General features: G+C 48.4%; 8 protein-coding genes; 4 read left to right on the plus strand and 4 right to left on the minus strand.

Moving 5' to 3' along the window:
* Positions 1-671: 671 nt before the first annotated feature.
* On the plus strand, positions 672-4894 carry FFUJ_11947 (uncharacterized protein; the record flags this gene model as incomplete). XM_023570903.1 has 2 exons in its annotated part: positions 672-3346; positions 3403-4894. 2 exons carry the CDS (start codon positions 672-674, stop codon positions 4892-4894), a joined length of 4167 nt encoding a protein of 1388 aa, XP_023437947.1.
* Positions 4895-5570: 676 nt separating this feature from the next.
* FFUJ_11948 (uncharacterized protein) lies at positions 5571-6628 on the minus strand (the record flags this gene model as incomplete). XM_023570904.1 has 3 exons in its annotated part: positions 5571-5881; positions 5938-6137; positions 6189-6628. The coding sequence occupies 3 exons, from the start codon at positions 6626-6628 to the stop codon at positions 5571-5573; spliced, it is 951 nt and encodes a 316-aa protein (XP_023437948.1).
* A 1052-nt stretch (positions 6629-7680) lies between these two features.
* On the plus strand, positions 7681-11292 carry FFUJ_11949 (uncharacterized protein; the record flags this gene model as incomplete). Its single annotated transcript, XM_023570905.1, has 1 exon — positions 7681-11292. The coding sequence occupies one exon, from the start codon at positions 7681-7683 to the stop codon at positions 11290-11292; it is 3612 nt and encodes a 1203-aa protein (XP_023437949.1).
* A 121-nt stretch (positions 11293-11413) lies between these two features.
* FFUJ_11950 (uncharacterized protein) lies at positions 11414-12872 on the minus strand (the record flags this gene model as incomplete). XM_023570906.1 has 4 exons in its annotated part: positions 11414-11729; positions 11788-12561; positions 12638-12750; positions 12810-12872. 4 exons carry the CDS (start codon positions 12870-12872, stop codon positions 11414-11416), a joined length of 1266 nt encoding a protein of 421 aa, XP_023437950.1.
* A 434-nt stretch (positions 12873-13306) lies between these two features.
* Positions 13307-13719, plus strand: FFUJ_11951 (uncharacterized protein; the record flags this gene model as incomplete). XM_023570908.1 has 2 exons in its annotated part: positions 13307-13357; positions 13417-13719. 2 exons carry the CDS (start codon positions 13307-13309, stop codon positions 13717-13719), a joined length of 354 nt encoding a protein of 117 aa, XP_023437951.1.
* Positions 13720-14304: 585 nt separating this feature from the next.
* Positions 14305-15362, minus strand: FFUJ_11952 (uncharacterized protein; the record flags this gene model as incomplete). XM_023570909.1 has 3 exons in its annotated part: positions 14305-15076; positions 15135-15229; positions 15282-15362. 3 exons carry the CDS (start codon positions 15360-15362, stop codon positions 14305-14307), a joined length of 948 nt encoding a protein of 315 aa, XP_023437952.1.
* Positions 15363-15693: 331 nt separating this feature from the next.
* Positions 15694-16116, plus strand: FFUJ_11953 (uncharacterized protein; the record flags this gene model as incomplete). XM_023570910.1 has 2 exons in its annotated part: positions 15694-15744; positions 15802-16116. 2 exons carry the CDS (start codon positions 15694-15696, stop codon positions 16114-16116), a joined length of 366 nt encoding a protein of 121 aa, XP_023437953.1.
* Positions 16117-17452: 1336 nt separating this feature from the next.
* Positions 17453-19295, minus strand: FFUJ_11954 (related to alcohol oxidase; the record flags this gene model as incomplete). XM_023570911.1 has 2 exons in its annotated part: positions 17453-19168; positions 19227-19295. The coding sequence occupies 2 exons, from the start codon at positions 19293-19295 to the stop codon at positions 17453-17455; spliced, it is 1785 nt and encodes a 594-aa protein (XP_023437954.1).
* Between the last annotated feature and the right edge of the window lie 425 nt (positions 19296-19720).

The raw sequence follows: 19720 nt of genomic DNA on the forward strand, positions 1-19720 counted from the left end.
GCTAGCTGACACCATGATAATCATCTCTCTCTTTGTCCGATTCCATTATGTGCAGAGGGTCGATGAGCACAGCTTCATGTGAAATAATGACGACTCAAAAATAGCACGCTTATATTGGCTATCACATCACTACCTGACCTAGCCGCGTCGTGCCATGCTTGGAGGTTGCATAATGGTAGGCCAACACGTCTCGCTCAATTAGACCTCTGACGTTCCGGGAAGCCAAGGGCACTTTCAGCTTGCTTCAGGCGTTATCAATTTCCTGTTTCAGAGAGACTATTGCTCGCTGCAGCTCGTCACATTGCGACAGTAGCTACAAAAACGCACGCATATCCGAATCTGGAATGTCGCAGGCTCTTGTACCGGGCCGTACCGTGGTGACGAGGTCGATTACATGGATGCTGTGGGATCGACAGCGGGGTATGTTATGCAAACCCCCCAACACACTCACTGTGACAGTCACTAAGACGTGCATAATCTCAGCTGTAGGCCTGAACTTAGCCCACCGACTGGCTTGGGGGCACTTTTGGATCACCGATTGAAATTGAATGGGTGAATGGGACTCGACCAGGAATGATGGATAGTTATCAATCCGCACTCACAGCAATTCCTTGAGATTTTCATGAACAAACTTCAACACTCAAACTACTTTGAATAGTTTTGTTGCCATTATGGAGAGAGATTCAGACCCTTTGCTCGTGCCTCTGCAACTTCAAGCTTTCGTCCTAAACCCATCAGTGTGCAATACCGATGCCCAGGACGACCATAACGCACGAATAGTGCCCATCACTCAACCAAACTACACTTTTCTGCGTCTTGACAATTTCCTCATCCAAAGCGATGTTCTAAACCACGCAGACCTCCACTGCTCAGCCCCGGCAGAGGCGAACCCTCGTCTAACTGACCTGGGTGCTCGACCTCCCGCGCCTCGCAGAGACCGGCATGGAGTCTACCTCCACTGGATCCTTCCCCAGACCTATCGGTCTGGAGTAGCCTCTGCCGATTCTGTCCCAGAGAAACGTAGACAGGAAGAGCGTCTCCGACGTGGGTTGGCACGGGGTGAACCCATGTCAGATCCAAGGGCAGAGCCAACCAAATCTCCTGAGTTTCTAGAACCGCCGACACGATGGATAATTGTTCGGAAGTTGGACCTGGACAGTATTAGTCCTGCTGAGGCAAAGCCCTACTTCAAGGAGTATCAGGCTTGGGTCATTGAGAGTGATTACCAATGGGCGCTGGAGTGCATCCCACCTGACTATGACCTCCAAGTCGATGTCTCACCGTTCATTCTTGGTGTCAAATCTGGCGATGACACCAATATCGAGCAACAAGCCGAAGTCTTCATCGGCCGCAAGACCCCTCTTGAGGATTGGTCCGAGTGCGAGTCTGCTCATCGTGTAGACATCAGTCTCCTTCGAAGCAGCAATCAGCTCTTTGCAGACTTCCAGCTTCACAACTCCAACGTCTTCAGTACGCTCGACAACTTTCAGTACAATGATGGTTCATCATCAAAGCCACAGTTCTTGCAAAAGGCCAGTGCTAGCTACTACCTTCTCGGTTGGCATCGAGATGAATTGAAAGATCCTCTTTGGCGAGATAAATTCACCCGCCAGCAGAGGCTTCAAGGTATCTTCATGGCTCTCCAAGAAAGTGGGATTGAAGGTGTCACCAAATCATGGCTAGAATCTGAAGACCCTGCACGAATTTGCCTTCATGGAGCGTTGTATGATGTCCACTGGGATCACGAGAACAAGCCCGCCACTGTTCCTGCAGATGCATTCAGCAAGACACTGAGAAGCAATGAGCTCCCAGCTTTGTCTGTCGGAACAACCCCTATTGATGCCCTCATTACGTACTGCTCCTCCAGAAGTGACAAAGAACAGAATCAGATCATCAAGCAACTCGAAGAAGACATTCTCCTCATCGACTCTCTTTTACATGCCAGAGATGACGGTGTCGAAGGTCAGCGAGAAGCTAAAGATATCTCTTACAATTGGAGCTTCAATCGTTCTAAGGGCGGTATTCACTACTTTATCGCCGGTGAAGAGGAGCAAGGACAGCCGATGAAGCCTGAACCAGGGTCGATTGACGCTCTGCGCACCTTGAACGAGCATCAGTCTCTTCTTGATGCATGTCGTAAGGGAGCAGAGCAGTATCGCTGGGACATGTTCTCCCTGTGGTGGAAGTATGTCACAGACGTCACCAACAAGACTGAAGATGATGTGAATCGTCGGTATCAGGCCAACGTCAAGGCAATATCTGATAGGCTTGATGACCTCAACACGCGTATGGAGATTCTTGATGCCAAGATTAAGTTGATGAAGAAAGAAGGCCAGGCAGAAGGAGGGCCTCTTCAAGGCATCAAGAACGGAACTGAGCCTTTCTTTTACCGCGCCCGAGATCCTACTGTGCTGCTTGGCGGCGTTGATTCTGGTTGGCCTATCGACTTCAACGACAGCGTCAATGTCCGGATTCCTCCGCAGATAGTGTCTGCATCAACTTCCATTCCTTCAGCATTGTCTGACCTGGCTTCTCTTATCGCTTCCAAGTTTCCAGAACAACCAGCATTGAAGAATGCCCGCCAGCTCTGCTCTGAGTTTTACGCGCTGTTACCCAGTAGCCAGGAGCAAGCTGGGGATCTTCCAGCAGGCCAAAGGTACCCTCAGTTCCATGACAAGCTGTCACCTAACAGCGACAACACTTTGTGGCGAGATCGCTGGGGGGATCGGCAGCCATGGTTTCCCCTCTACGCAGAGTGGGAGATCGAATACACCCACGTCCCCTTTGAGTTCTGGCAGTTGGACCAACAAGCGTCCAGAGTGTCCGATAGCAAGAAGACACGATACGGTGTACCTGCTGACGATGGGACGCCTCTCTGGAAGAAAATGAAGTTTGGCGAACCAAAGCCCATCGATGATGTACGCGTCTTATCAGGCCGTGTACTCATCTTACCCCAGCCCAGCTTCTCACTGAACGCCAAAGTCAGACAGCTCTTCGCGGATACCCCTCCTCAGATTCTCAAAGAGTCTATCCCGCTAGAGAAGCAGACTAGACTGATTGACAACATCAATCGACTGTCGTTCCTTTCGGCTCCACTTGCTGGATTGACGGAGGGTCTACTTACCCTTTCTCAAGGAACGCACATCAAGCCTGAAAACAAGTTCGTCAAGGACGGACAACAACTCAGTTCCGCAGTTGCGGCTGCCACGTACCCTTTGGCTGGGTTTTCAGCCGACACTATTGAGAAGATACAGAACAATTCTGCACTTACGCCTTATGCCTCTATGTCGGACTTTAGTATCGCCGACTTTTGCCCATTCAAGCCTGCTACACATGGTCAATTCAGGTATTTATCACGTCCTCAATATCCTTACCTCATCGTGTTAATTGAAAGAAATTCAGGTTTACCAAGTTCAACGTCATTGACAAGTTTGGTCAAGCCCTCGTTGCCATTGATCCCAAGCCCAGGAAGGATGGCCCCAAGCCATTATTTCCTTGTATCAGCGACTATTATGAGCCTCAGCCTGTCGTTCTCGAGGATAAAACCACGGTCGCAAACACTGTGATGAAGAACAACGGGTTGAAGTGTGAGTTCATCCAGCTTCCTCCTCAGATCAATCAGAACTCTCGTCTCAACGCGTCATTTGTGGTCTACGCTGGCGACCAAGATGTTGCCAAGTCTAAACCCTACTGGAGACCTGCAACGGAATGGGAAAATCCCATATGGGGCTGGGTAGTCTTGAACTATGCAGATCAAGGCATTCAGCTGTTCCTCCCAAACGGCGTGTTCTATCGCGAGATACGCTTTGGAGGTCCTGGTGGTGTCATAGAGGATCCAAAATGGTTGCCGTTCAAGCCAGATGACGCTCTCCCACCAATTGCAAACACTGCCCAACTTGATGCTCTCATCACTCGCATGGGTAGCGATCCTAAATATGCTCGTGGGTTTTGGGACATGCTATCCATGGCTGTGGACAACATGGCTCCCGCACCCAGTGCCTACGCTGAGTTTCTTAGCTCCATCGTCGGTAGACCTATGGCTTTAGCCAACATGGGTTGGTCTCTGGAGCTCGAGGGTGCGCCTTTGGCGAATCAAAGCACTAGAACGAGTAACAGCACCAAGGAACCGCTGATGCACCTGATCTCAAAAGATGATGATGACAAAAACGCCTACAAGTTTCAGTTGAAGCTTGGTGACTTCTTTAGGGAGTATGATGGCCTCGTCGGGTACTTTGATGCGAACAAGGACCCGGATCCAGCCAATAACAGAGGAGACGAGTTGCTGCTGGATAAAGTCAAGACTTACTTCTCTGAAGGATCCAAGGCAGAGAACTTGACACCCATTTCAAAGACTAACTACCCCAAGTTCAACCCCTACTGGATCGAGCAATTCCATGACACCAAGCCTGTGGAGCCCGAGGCCTACGCCGACATGCGGATAAAGGAGCTTCAAATCTTCGGTGCCATCTTTGATCCCTTCACTCCCATCCACGGCTACTCCTCCATCCTGCCACCACGTAGTCTTCAGCTTCCCTCGTGGACTTGGCAGGATGCCATGCAAAACATGACAGCGTTCTTCCACGCGGGTCCTCTTACACTCACTCAAGATGTAGGGGATTATGACGAAAAGAATCCATTGACTACTGAGACGGTGAAGAAGAGGCCCGCGCGGAATGCAGCGCTGCCAGCTCTTGATGAAGGGGAGTGGAGTTGGCTGCAGCCGTTTGTGGATGATAAGGGCGGAAGTGGACTTCCGCTTTATAATGCTTTTGGCATTGAGGTAAAGGGGAACCCACTCACGCCAGGGTTTGAGAAAGGTCCGTATACGGTTATTGAGGGATTTTTGCAGCTTAGGCAGCCTTTGCTGAAGGACAAACCGGACAAGCCAGTCTAGAAACGCGTGCGACAAGTAATATATGCGGTGTTGCGAATACAGAAGCAAGGTAAATAGTTTAGGTCTCTTCTTAAACACGCTCTTCGGTATCTAGTTATTACTATTTGTTTCAAAAAAAAACATATCTGTTGTTTACCTTTTTGCATTGGGGCGGAAGCCTCGTTCGGCCTGTCAAGCTTGTCACAGTTGTCTGAAGATTCTATTCTCAAACTCCACGCTTAATTGTACCGAAGAGTCTCCTCAACCTATTTTAGGAGCCAGGGGAAGAAGGAACACACAGGACTTCGATCTTAAATGGTAAAGAGACTTAGGTAATATAGCCTAAGCTTAGGATAACTTTTGCTGGCTTATTTTGACACCACATATTAGGGTTCGCTGTTTTCTTGCCCCCAGAGGGGGGGAGATATTAAATTGTGCAGGGCAGGGCACCCTAGGTTATGGGTCGATTGGATCAGGGCCTAATAACAACTCCATTAATTCATTCATGGGTAACGAGAACGAAAGTTTTCACAGAGGTTTGCAGATCAGCACTAGCAGGTTATGACGGTAGTAAGGGAGTGGCATTTGTTCCTCGTTACAGAACATGAAGTAATATAAAGCAACCCCACCGCCACTGAGATAGAACTTAATGAATGTGTGTCCGAAACACAAGTAACCAATCCATCACCAAACCACCTCAGTCGTCATCTTCCTCCTCCCAAGAGTCAATGACATGAGTGAGCTCCTTCTTGTCCTCCGTGTCAGCCTCATAGAAGAGATGATTAGCTCCAGCAGCCACAGTGACAGAGAGCTGGCTGTCAGGTTTGATCTTGTCAGCGTCGGTAACAGTCTGCTCATGCCCCCACTTAGTCCCTCCAACCTTCTTGGTGACCCTGCTGATGGTGTTGTTGTCTGCGTCAACGAAGTAGAGGAAGGCCTTGGCCTCAGTGACAGCTACAGCGAGGGTGCTCTTGGCTTTGACACCCTTTGCAGCGTCGATGGGGCCGTCTAGATGAAGTACGGATTAGTATACAGTGATGGGACGGGAGGCAGAGAAGTCTTACCAGAGCCGCCGACGACGTACTGCCTGAGCTTGTTGCCCTCTACACCCTGGTAAATGATGTTTTGTTTCTTAGTACCGGCATCCCAGTAGGCTGCTAGGGCTGAGCCAGGAAGGATGGTGTTAGTGCTGAAGGCCTTGTCGTGAGTTGGTCCGATGACGGCTTCATAGATGCTGAGAGCATTGCTCGCCTTGGGGTTCTTCCTATACTGCAGTAAGCAATTTATATCAATTGGTTTTAGACGAGGTACATACTTGAGATAGTAGATCCAGGTGTTGACATTAGACGAGCACGCAGCAATCTTGTAGTTGTCGCTGTAAGCGCTCGTAACAACCTTGTACACCGGGCTGATCAGAGAAATGTCAACAGCATCGGCATCCTTAGGGCAGTCGCAGTTCTGGGAGTTAGCAGGCTGGCCGCACTGGCAGGACTTCTTCTTATCAGCGTCCTTCTTCTCAGTGACGCCAAAGACAAGCTCCTTATTGTAGTGCTTGGTGCTGGCTAGGTGAGATTGGTAGACGACGAAGCCGTCATGGGCGTTGGAATCAGGGTCAAAGGTGTTGAGCTTGATGTCGTTGTTGTCCTGCTCGTTGCGGAACTGGAAGCCGACGTTCTTGCTCTCTAGGTTGTAGTAGAGATGGATCTTGGTACCGACGGCACCGGCTTCATCTTGGATAGCAGTGACAGCGACCATTGTGATGGTGAAATGGTGGTTGAAGTTGAAGATGTGAAAGTTGTTATAGTGCTAAGGATGTTGATTGATGATGTGTTTGAACCTCTTGACCAGAGGAATATCATGAGCTATTTATCTTCAAACCCCAACTTGAACCTCATATACAGGACGTCTGCTGCTTGTCCAGCCTTCATGATCTTCCCTGGATCAAGTCTCAACATTTTCAGCAAGCCATACAAGCATCGCTACTGCATTTCTCGAGCCTAAGTTACATCACGATGCCCTCCATGGACGGGGGACGAAGGAGAGTGCCCAGCTGTCACATTCTTCAACTGCTGCCTCCGGTGAAGTCCGAACCAATCTATTGCTACAAAGTCAATTTCAGGCAGTGATTACCACTAGCGGCGTCAGCACCAGGAGCTGAACCCTCCAAAGAGGTCAATATCAACGCAGTTGTAGCAATATTTTGCGTCATCACAACATTGGCAAGCCACGCTCAGGCCATTCACCAACCCTCAATCGGTAGGATGATTTGCGCGGCGCTACAAGCTTCGAGCTGAGGCCCAAAGTTCCGAAATCAATGTGACGAACTCGTTTCCGCTATAGGCCAGACGCGTAGGCATGCAGATTGATAACTGATACATGAGCACTGCGGGGTGCCGATCATCAATATCACACCAAATATGCCGTGCTGTGCCGCTTTTATCAACACGCCCACTACCTCCGCACGGGATGATGTGATACCGGGCCGTTGCAGCCACTACAGTTCTTCAGCTGGCGTCTTGCATACACGGGAAGTAATCAGTCAGAATTATCCTGAGAAACATTGAGATAATTCTGCTTTGAAGGTTGCAGACGTGATGCATTGAGGTTTTGTTTTGAACGACGTAAATTATCCTCGGCACAAGATGGATGGCAAGCTTTGGACGGGGTAAACTGTGTCCCCCGTCATTTTGTGTTTTTCTCGATCAGTCTCGTTTCACTTCTCTTGTCGCTATCATTATTGACTCCACTGAGGATCTCATCTCACCACCTTTGTCAACTTCTCAAACTCATCATCAATACCCTACATCATGGTCATTTTCACGGGCGGCAAAAGCGTTGCTATCAATTCCCCTCGCCATCTCACCATTCGCCATGCCAGAAATGCTGTTCAATCTACCAGAAAGGCCGAAGCTCTTGAGAACGAGGCTTTAGACATCACTTCTCTGGAGCCCTCAGCTGGTGAGCCCATCGAGGACCCGACTCCGCCTCTGGAGCCAGGCCAGGCTCAGCTTCACTCGTATTGGGCTCCAGGTCTTGAAGCTGGCAAGAAACATGAGATTAGCGTTGTTCAAGACATCAAAGCCCCGACTGATAAACGTACTCTTCGCCTCAAAGCCAAGCAGAACTTTTATGTCGACGCTCCCCAGTTTGTTTTGCCTGAGGGTTCTGTCTATTCTTTCTACCCTCCTCAAGGCTACCCTGATGATCGTCGCATTCTGCCTCACATTGTTTTGAGCGACCCTCATCTTCCTTGGGAGAGAATAGGAAGTCCATCAGCTGAGCGCGATTCTCACAACAAAGATGCAAACCGTAACAAAGTTCCCTGGCTTGCGCTCTTCACATTCAGTCATGATGAACTACTGCTTCAGCCCGGAGAGTTGGGCGAGAAGAAGTTCAAGCAGAGCCAAGCTGGGGCTGTAAAGATGACAATCGGCGATTTTCTGAAGCTTGAAAACATCGCAACACCTATTGTCACTGATTCTAGCAAGGACGTGACAGACATCAGTGCTGAGTTTATATTTGTCAAGCCGGATCTTTTCACAAGTCTCTTTTCTACCTTTGATGAAAAGAACAATAGACAAGTTGGAAAGAAACCAAACACGGCTCAGTACAAGTATCTCTCACATGTTCGCAAGATCAACACCAAAGGCATGGCCATCGCTGGCGTCGAAGACTTTGGTATCTTCTCTTGTGTCATCAGTAATCGCTGTGGACCACTGAACAACCCAACTGCCGCTAATATCTCTGTCCATCTTGTCTCCATTGAAGGAGTTGAAGATATGGAGTGGCCAAAGTCGGGCCAAACCCGCCTCGGACTGTGTTCCCTGCATAACTGGACCTATACTGTTCTACCACCAGGACAGTTCAACGTCAGGGATGCCTTTGAACATCTTGGTAGAGAACTTAATGTTCTTCGCCCTGCTGAAGCCGTGTTCAAACCACTTCAGTCATCTGGAAATAAAGTCACCGTGCGACTTGGCGACAGACTGAAAGACGGATACTCCCTCGTTCAATACCGGGTTCAGACTGGTGAAAAGACGGCGGCATTATACCGTGGTCCTTTCACGCCTACTAGAGTCGAGCTGAATGAACAGCTGAACAAGTGCTCCAATTCTGGTCAAGACTTTCAGATCCTAGATAAGAAGGTCGGTCTGATGGATATCAGCTACTCTATCGCCTGGCAGATTGGCAGAACACTTGCTCTCGGCGACAAAGCCTATGTTGCAGCATTGTCTCGTCTACGGTCCATTCTTCGCACCAAGACCATGAAGGCGTGCAAGATTGATGCTGTCACCGAGGCAGGGACGGAGCAAAGTTACCGGTCAAGAGATGATCTTCTCAAGGATCTTCCCAAGACCATTGAGCGCCTTCATCAGATACAGTTGGCAATTCCTCCTGCTTCAGACAACGATAGACCTCACTACTTCGCACCTGGAGGTGCCAAGAAGCGATGGTATCGTCCGGAGCTTTCCAAACGGCAGTATCCTAGACTTGGCTATGCTTCAAAGCCAATTCAGGAGAAGTACCTAGAAGCAGCTATAGAGGTTGTCCTCAAAGAACTCTCCATGGGGAAAGATGATCAGGTCTATGATGAGACCAATGACCCTGTTTCTACAGACTGGATGGTAGTCTTAGCTTGGATTCTGGATCGTATGTTCCTCGACAGAATTCCTGCACATTACTTGATCTCGGATCCAAGCCATGTTCCTCCCGAGAGTCTGCGCTTCTTTCACATTGATCCCAACTGGGTTGATGCGATGGTCGACGGTGCTTTGAGCTTGGCAAACCACATGGGCCAAGATCTCGACAGAGTTGCCATCAAACACGGCATCAATCGCTACTTGGAGTACAAGTCTCCCAAACTCAATCATCGTCCGCAAGTCCCAACTTACGGCTTCTACCTACGTTCTGATCTCGTCACTCTTTACCCTGATCTGAGAGTCAACACCACTGGAGCTGATACTGGTCGTGCACCTCTTCTTCGCCATGAGATTATCGCAGACGGCGTCATGCTCGGATTGTTCGATTGCATTCCTGGACAAGACTTCAAAACCTTGAACTTCACTCAGCCTCCCCATCAGCAACGGTTTGCTGCTGGTTGGTACCTTGAGGCTGATAAGTTAGAGATATCTATTGGAAGGGAGTTCACCGTTGATCCGAAATATCAAGACTACTCTAAGCCTGAAGAAGATTGGCAAAAGGTCACTATGCTTCCAAGCTCAGAGGATAATTGGTTCACATGGAGCACTATCCCAAAGCCACTCGTTGGCGGAAAGGATGAAGGTGATCCAGGTGCTGATCTGCGTATCCTTCGTCTGCCCTCCTTCGTCAAGAAACAGATGGACCTGCTCAACGAGAACATGGGATCCTTCACTGATAACGAGGGGAACAAGCAGGATTACTTCCGCGATACTGTTCCAACCTCTGCCCTCCTTGCCATGCAACTCAACGATCCTTACTATCAACTCGTCATTGCTTTAGATAAACAAGAGGGATCGGGTGACCAAGCATCTTCATCTCCGCTGGCTAATTTGAGGAGTGCAGCGACTGGGCCAGTCCAAGAACTTCGCAGCCTGAAGTTCATGACACCTACCACTGTCCCTAGAGTCTCACAGCCTGAGGATGATGATCTTGATCCACCAGAGGTAGACACCATTGTGTCCCTCCAAGCGGCATCTTTGGATACCGCTGCCGAGACATGGGAACGCGATGAGAGCTTTGTGGTGAGATCTCGTACTCTGGGACACCATCTCCCCCCGCACCATCGAGCACCGATCACAGAGCATCTCCATGGCGCCATGGGATCACAGGCTCCCCATGGTGTCCCAGTCCAGCAGCTCGCCAGTGCAAGAAGGCTTGGAGCTCCTCAAGTCAGCATGTTCATGAGAACGGCAAGTGCCAGCTCCCAACCTTCTGCCCTAGCTGGTCCACCTATTTACACATGCAACGCATACTCCCTACAGCACGACGTCATCATCCAAGATAAAGATTGCTTACCCCAAGACATCGTATTCTCGGTACTTGTCTCACGCAACAAATACAGCAGCTATCAGCTCACAGAGTTCGACATAGCTATTGAGCTTGGCACGTCAGCTGACGATAACTGCATCATGGACACTTACGCAGGTCCCGGTGCACGCATGCTGAGTAACCTCCGCTTCAATGTTCTCATGTCTTTCACTACCATGCCTGTCACAGACAGAAAGTGTTTGTTGATGCGGCTTATCCCGCGAAGTCACAAGGGATGGATCAGGATGCAAGATGTTCATGAGATGAGTTTCATGCTGACGCTGGCTCAGCTCAATTCGTTCGCTGGCAATAAGAGGTTTTCGCTCTACACGTCTGCTTACTACAAGTTTGATCACGAGCATGATCCTATCAACGACTTCTTTGAAGTCACACTTCAGAAGCATCACTAGTCGTTATCTCGCTCAGTCACTACCATAGCAAATAGTCTCTTATCTATGTTAGCAATACAATATGAAATTATCCGTCCTAAACTGCAAACGCTTATCAATAGATACTAACTGCATTTCCCAACTAAGCTGACACTAAATGACCGTTTTCCTTCGCCGGTGTCCTGGTTTGTGCCTCTTCAAAGTCCTTTTCTGTTGGGGGATTCCGTTCCGGGAGGAAATTATCCAATTCTGCACTAGCCACCTTGATCAAGTGCTTACAGTTCCTACATGGTGACCAAATCCACTTGAAGCTTATCTCCTCATCTTGTCGCTTCTTTGCAGCTTCAATGTGTATATTGGCAAGAGAGTAGTCCTCCCAAAGTTCCTTATCGCCTAGGAAGGGCGAGTTAAGAGCAAGGCCTTTCATCTCCTCCCTTCCAGTAGCCCTATACTGATTGCTGTATTACAGACGTTAGCTTTATGTCTGAGGAGGATAGGGTTGAAGCTCTCACTGACAGCATCTGTACAAAGGGGTAGGTTTCTCCGCAGTTTCCAAATTTCGTCGTAGACAAACCACTATCAATGCTTGGTGATGTTTCAAAGGCAAAGCGCTCTAGTTCGCCATTTTGATTAGTCCACTCCGAGTCTTCAATTGCATTCCATCCTTTCAAAAGGCCAAAGCGACTTCGCTGAAGCCTTTCGCTCCAATTTCCAAGACTATTGTCGCCAGTCTCCTTATTGATGCTGCCATAGTTCTGTCCGCCCATTGAAGCACCAAGTGAGAAGTCAACGTAGCTATCGGGACCTGTGATCCAAGTGCATTGGAAGATTGTAGGCGGCTTTCCATACCCTGGCCTAGGTTTGAAAGCCATGACTTGTGAGCTTTTGAGTGATTTTTTCTTCCTGTTACCTCCAATGGTAAAGGCCCAACGTGCATAAACAGCGGTCAGAGGAAGAAAAAAACGAAACCTGTCGGAGTTGGGCTGAGCTGGCCCCATGAGAGATAGGAATAGACCGAGGAGATCATAATGTGACCAGTAAGGGAGACTTCCATTCCCTACTCTAGGGGGGTAAGCATGACTCCAGTCATTGTCATATTTAACTTCAATCGGAGACCAGGTTTTCTTGTTTCCATCTGTTTTCATTACAACTGTTGATTGGCGATAGATGTGTTGGCTTGGTTGTAGCTTCTGGTCGATCTCTCCTTTAATTCTGTCCCCGATTCTAGGCTCGTAGTTTTCGGCTGTGACATCATCCTTGACCACTTGGATATCGTTTTTGTCGAGGGGACTTTGGGTGTAGGGGGGCCTACTTTAGCGACTATCTCTTTACCAAATGATGTTTCATTTCGATAGGGATCTCTCACCATAGTGTGAGTATCTGCTTATAAATCGTTTGCAGTTTCTCTTTTTTCGACTCTGCTTCGTCTATTTTGAAAGAATCTGGATCTTGAGCGACATCCCTCAAGAACTCATAAATCTATATTTCCAGACCCAGATGTTAGCTATCTGTGTACTGCCGTGCTTTCTTATCCTTACGTCTTCAAGTTCATATTTATAAAGGTCGGCTAGCCTTCTGCCGACGAATTTGAGTGGTGCCATTGTTGCCTTGTGTGTAGAGATATCCTGTCAATTGCAAGAGACATACGAGACTCTACTTTATACATGGAGATAAAAACATTTACATACATAGGTAGGGACACATGATACGATTGCGATGACTCCCAAAAAGGAAGGTGGAGATGAAGGATGTACCGGTTTGTACATGTCATAGAGTAGGCTGTGCTAAACAGAGCGATGCTGATAGTGAATCGGGCTAACCACTAATTGGGATCAGCGCTTACGGCTGAGCTACCCTTGCAGTACCCTTGCACCCTAGTAGTGTGTGGTGACGTCTTACCTGGGGCAGGGTGGTGTATAAATATTCATCTGTCTTCGTCGTGTAGCTGCATCTTTCAGGCAGCCTTTTGTGACCAATACTGTGCCCCTACACCGTCTTGCAGAACACACCATTCCTTCAACCACGAATATTCACCATGTCCAATCACACAAAAGTGGTCGACGGTGTGGTCGTCACAAACACTGACGTAAGTCACTGCTGATCTTCTCATTACAGTTCTCCCAAAAATGTCTCACAGCTTACCAGTTCCCCCCTCCCCGAGACTGGACCAACGTATATGATGAGATTGGTGGCGACATGCGCTGGAATGATGATTTGGAAGAGATGATTAAGGACCGGGGCCTTGACGGAGATGTCCAGCCTTTCTACGGCACATGTTCCTATACGGGCGAGGCCCTCTTCTTGATGCAGGTTGGCGGCAAGCAGTTCCTCTTCTGGAATGCACTCGATGATTCTATGTACTTTTTGAAGGGAAACTTGACCCTGGAAAAGATTGTGGCAGGTCTTGATGAGGAGGGTTTGAAAGCATTTGACCTTGAAGAAATCTGAGGGGACACTTTCATGGGCACTCAGCAGGAGATAGCTTGCTCCATAGTACTCGATAACTTCACGCCTGTCTCTCACTACCTTGTGGTACCCGGAAAAGTTTACCTGCAACAATATCTTTGTGATGTGACAACCATCTGCTTCCAAAGTTTGTACTCAGACACGTAGCAGGGCACAATCAATCATGTCGTTAATCTGGCACCTTCATCTCTCCAACAGTACTCTAATTCCCGAGTTCTCTCGCGACACTACTTGGTGTAGAAATTAATGCCTTGCTCTCAATAATTCTTTCTTAGTTGGTGCTCGGTATAGCAGGATGGACAAAGTTTTCCTGCGTTCCTTTTGCGTGTTCAACAAGGGATTGGCAATTCAGACATGGGGGAATTATGTATATGCCGCTTCCCCGATTTTGAGGGTCTTCCTTGTGCATCGCCTCTGGTTTGTATTCATTTTTCAACACCTCATCCCCCAAGAAAAAGCTCTTCAGAGCCAGTCCGTGAACATTTCCCCTTATTGCAATACTCCAGGGGTGGCTGAGTTCAGAGATGAATTGTAAGCTCAGGTCTTCGGTGAATACTTTCCTGTTACTTACAATATATGGAGAAAAGGATATGTTTCTCCGCAGTTCCCAAAGTGCGTTCCTGTCCTTTTACTTTTGTTCAAGGTCGGTGAATTTTCAAAATCCCACTCCTTGCCGTCTATCCATTCCGTGTGGATGTCATTCCAGTTGTATAGAAGGTCAAATCGTGTTCTTTGGAGCTTTTCCTTCCAAACCCCTACCTCCGACTTATTGCTCCAATTAACATTATGTCCCGCGATAGAGGATCCCAAAGCGAAGTAGACAACACCCTTGTCTTTAATCCATGTGCATTGGAAGACGGTAGGCACAGGACCAACGCCGATTTGCTCGTCTGCCATTCCAGTGAAGACTGTATCTTTCGGGGACTTTGGAGGGTCTGGTGTCTTCCTGTCCCCTCCAATCTTAGCACACCATCGACCATAGACTGCTGTGAGCGGAAGGAAGAAATTGTCTTTCTTAGCGCCCTCCAAATCAGTTTTCAAAAGCGATAGAATGAAACCAAGAAGGTCATAGTGATTCCAGTAGAAAACTCCATCACTAGCCCCAAGGATTGGAAGCCTCGCAGGATCTGGAGAAGTGTGTTCCCAGGCGCTGTTCAGGTTGACGTTGAATTTAGACTTTTGGTCATTTGGTACAGCTTTGTCTTCCCACTCTTTTGTTATCGTGCGGTATATATGCTGTGCCGGATTATACTTGGCGTTGAGTTTTAAGGTCTTTGGGTTGATAGGCTTAAAGTTGTGCTCTACAACCCAATCCGTTGGTACCTCCCTGTCTAACGGGCTACGTTCCAAACTTTCATTAGCGTAACGTCTTATGTCTTTGGAGGATGGGAACTAACCACAACGACAGAAATTGCTTATAGGCAGCGATTAATATTTCCTTAGTGGCTTCGACTGGATGCGTTACACAGGCGTTGGATAAAAAGCAAAATATCTATGTCGACATGTCAGTGGGACTTTTAGATGCGCTGCTTTGAGGTACAAACCTCATGCCTTTCCCAATTGTACATTTCAATCAGGCTATGGCTACAGAAGGTGAGGTAAGTCGGATCCAAGTCAATGGCCATCTTGAAGGTGATCGATAGTAAGGATAAGAAGTTCGCTTTCTAACTGACGGAAAGAGCCTCGTAAATAGTAAAAACATTAACGTTGTGATAGACTACCTTGATGAGACAACCACTAACATCTTTCTCTCGCAAACTGGCATTAACCTTATGTACCAGCCTGGCCACACCATTTCAAGCTTAGTCACTTGCATGTGACATCACCATCCCGAGCCATGTATATAAATGTACCTCGATCATCACCTCTCCCATCACATTCTCTGCTTCAACAACTCAACAATCACATTCTACCCCCGCACCCTCATACCACTTTTGCATACACCTGCTGCCCAGCATGAGTCAATACACCACAGTTTCCGACGGCGTAGTGGTGACCGACAACGGGGTACAACATGACCTTACCCTTCTTGCAGCCCAGCGTGACTGACCGGCAAAACTCTAGATCCCGCCCCCAGCAAACTGGGTCAATTCCTACGAGTCAATCGGAGGGGACATGCTTTGGGGCCAAGGTGGTCAGATTGAAGATGAGGTACGGGGTCGTGGCATTGACGGAGATATCAGGCCTCACTACGGAATGGCACCCTACACGGGAGAAGCACTCTACCTCTTCGAGGTTGGTAGCGGCAAGTTCTTTTTCTACAACGCCATTGATGGGTCCATGCTGCAGATCAAGGACCAGAGTGATCTGAAGAGCATTGTGGATATCCTTGATGACGAGAACAGGGGCTTGCCCGCAATTGACATGGAGGAAGTCTAACTCCGGGACTAAGGAGTGCATGTAGAGTAAATTCCAAAATCATCAGGACAAACCCATTAGTCAACTGTTATGCATTGTGATTCAGGAAGGAGGGGGAAGTGGCTTCAACAACCAGCTATGTTGACCCGGTGCCTCTCCCGCTCTCATCAGATTATGCAGTAATACATCATATGTAAAGCAGTCAATAATTTAGCATGCTAGTCTCGTTTGATCCAAAATGTTGATGTTATGTCAAGCAGCGGCACGGCACGTTGTCAATGACAGGCTGGTATCAATCCTTCCTTATTGCCTCATGCTGGAGCTTTGACCTCTTGCTTCAGCTTAGATCGCGATTTAGGAAGAGATCTGCCAATATCCCTGGGTTGCAGATCATAGGAGTGGCATACTGGAGCGGGGCTCCAAGACACTCAGGCCCCAAGTAGGAAATGGTACAGGCTATCAATAGGCTTGTTGACAGCTGAATAGTACGTGTCCCGCACTAAGTCAAAAGGGGCAGCGCCTGCAGATACCGGCTTGGCCGTCGACCAGGGACCGATAAAGTCGCGATGCCGTTCTTAGTCCCTTGATATATGGAGCGTCGCTGAGCGGCAAGAGAATCATCCGGCAGTGCAATATGTTAGGTCTGACGTAGTGAGCTTACGACAGTCCTTCACCTAGCTTTGCATAATAACCCCGCGAGAAGTTGCATATCCATAACATCACGACCTGAACTCAAGGTGCTACTTTTAGAATTGCCAGGGAGCGGAATTACAGCGGTAATTCAATTGGACAGGTCGGCCAGAATGGCTATGATTATCGGCATTGGCCTACAAAATGCTAATGTAACTGTTAAAACTTAGCGTACCAGAAAAAATAGGAGCAGGAATTGTTGATTGAAACGGATCAAGGGAAACATACGACACGTAAAAGTTGCCATAGTTGCCTATTGGCTTTCCGTCGCTGTTTTGACTCACAAAGCGCTTTTGAGTCAATTTCCTGTAGTCTTCATCTTTTCAAAAGTGCCTTTGGACACTCAATTGCCTGATGTAACTGTCGCGACGTGGTCAGCTGCCCGCCACCAAGCCTTATGATAGTTTGTGAGCTGAGACGCAATTATACTAACTACTCCGTCTGGGCGGATTGAAATGAAATTCAAATCATGCATTAATTCTGGGTTCCTTAGCAAATACGTGGTATTTAGTCCTTATGAACAGTAGTTGAGTAAAATTGCTGAGATGCGCAGACAGCTTCAGGAAACCCTTGGCTTTTCCATCTATATTGACTTCCCAAAGAGGAGCAATTTTAATTATAAGCTCAAGCATTCGGTTCGCTATTCAGGCCTGTGTTAAGTCCCTATTTACAAACCCTTAAAATACTTGTTCTCCGCAGCGATAATCTTCTGCGCAGCTGTCTCGGCGATACCATACACAGCCGTCTGAATATGGCCCGACAGCTGGACAGGAATAATACTGGCATCAACCACGCGGAGGTTTTTTGTGCCATACACCTTCAGGTAGGAGTCGACAACACCACCGTCCTTCTTAGGAAGCATCGCGCAGGTACCGACAGGATGGTAGAAACTGTTGACTGTCTTGACAACCCAGTCACGTAATTGTGCATCTGTCCTCTTTCCTAGGCCCGGTTCAAACTCTGCAGCCCAAACGGATCGCAAAGGTTCTGTCTCGGCGACTTTGCGGGCAAACCTAGCACCTTCAATGAGTGCTTGAATGTCGTACTCGTTGTTGAGATAGTTCAGGTCGATAATCGGCTTACCCGTTACATCTTGCCCGTTGATGTGAACACTGCCACGGCTCATGGGATGCATGATGGAGGAGAAGATGGTGATGAAGTTGGGTGAGGAACCAGGATAGCCCTGAGCCCCAACGTAGTTGGCTTCCAGGAGGAGCTCTAACTGGGGAATAGAAGGGTCGCTCAGATACTCAAGCTTCTTTTTGTCCACGACAGTGCCATTGGTAGCAAAGCCGTCCTTCGCAAGTTGATTTATCTGCTTTTGTACGTCATCGCTGACCTGGGCCCAGTTGAGAAAGGCGTAGGCGCTGCTAGTATAGTCATACCACGATATCTTGTTCTCAAGCCATAGGTTGAACTGCTCCTTCGCCAACGCTCCCTCAGGTTTGAAGATCATTTGATCGAATGACTCGTAACCTTCCTTCAGGATGTATGTATTGGAGGTTCGAAGGTGGTCTTGGTAATTTTCGCCGACGCCTCGAAGGTCGAGCAATTGCTTTACTCCCGCCTTGGCAAGTATCTCGGCTTGTCCAATACCGGATATCTCGAGCAGTCCCGGGCTCTGGATAGAACCTGCCGAAAGGATAACCTCCCTGCGAGCCTTGATCGTAGAGCCATCCTGCAGAGCGACACCAGTAGCAACCAAACCCTTGCTCTTCTTAGAGGAAAAGAGAACTTTGACAACATGGGCATTCGTCTTGAGTCTCAGATTAGGCCCAGCCTTTGGCAGGTAGCTATTGGCACTGTATGACCGGGTGTAGTTAGTCACGTCAATGTTGGTGGGTTGGTACATGACTCCAACAGGGTTTCCACCAAGAGATCCTCCGTCGTTGATCGGGACGCCCAACTTATTGACCGTAGACTGCCATGGCTTCAAAACATCCGGGACGATGCGATTGTAGGTAGAGCTGATAGGACCAGAGCGACCATGCACGTCACCATCATTGCCTGTGAAATTCTCAGACTTCTTCATACCATGAATCATGGTATCCCAGTTCCAGCCTGGACTTCCAAGCTCACTCCAGGAATCGTATTCAGCCGATGCAGCTCGGTCGTAGCAAAGGAAGTTCATAGCAGATGAGCCGCCAAGAACCTTGCCGCGGTTGACGCTAATGGATCGCCCATTGAGGCCGGGCTGGGCGATAGAACTAAAGTTCCAGTCGAGCGATGAACCCAGAATTGAACCGCGCATCCCGGGTACGTTAATACGCACATCGTCGAGAGCTTCTGGGCCTGCTTCTAGAAGAAGGATTTTAGACTTGGGGAGGCCAAGACTCAGGCGGGTGGCGAGGGCTCCTCCAGCTGTGCCACCGCCTACAATGATCTAGTTATCAATAATGTTAGCGATGCTTAGGTGAATGCCCTAATGAGTAAATACTTACATAGTCATAGGTCTCGGTAGCAGCGATGGCTGTCACAAAGCCTGATATGATCCAGGTGCAGAGCTGCATATTTGGTCTCAACAGTACAATTAAGCTTGAGAAGTAAAGAGACTTGGGCCCGCTGCCTCGACATCTCAACTTTCTTCAGTCATTTTGTACCTGTAGACCCCTTGCTGCGTGACCATAGTCCCTGCATTACCCCATGTTGACGAACCCCGCCGGATATTCGAGCTGCCTAATTTACTATCGCAATCATACCCTGAGACCCTTCGGCTCACTCCTGGACCGAAGACACAGAAGTTATGCCCACATTAGGTAAAGCCCGGTGAGGCGCCAAGAACAACAATACATGTTCAGAGGCATATAATAGGCAGAAAACTAAGTTTTGGGTATATTGCAAATTGCAGCTTATGCTTGCTAAAATCTTACCTTACGATTGTTATGTATGGCGATTCAGTACTCGGTTAAAATCCAGGAAGTCCTCTCTGTTTCTC

The sequence above is a fragment of the Fusarium fujikuroi genome, chromosome FFUJ_chr11 (assembly GCF_900079805.1).
Source record: "Fusarium fujikuroi IMI 58289 draft genome, chromosome FFUJ_chr11".
In the NCBI taxonomy this organism is placed as follows: domain Eukaryota; kingdom Fungi; phylum Ascomycota; class Sordariomycetes; order Hypocreales; family Nectriaceae; genus Fusarium; species Fusarium fujikuroi.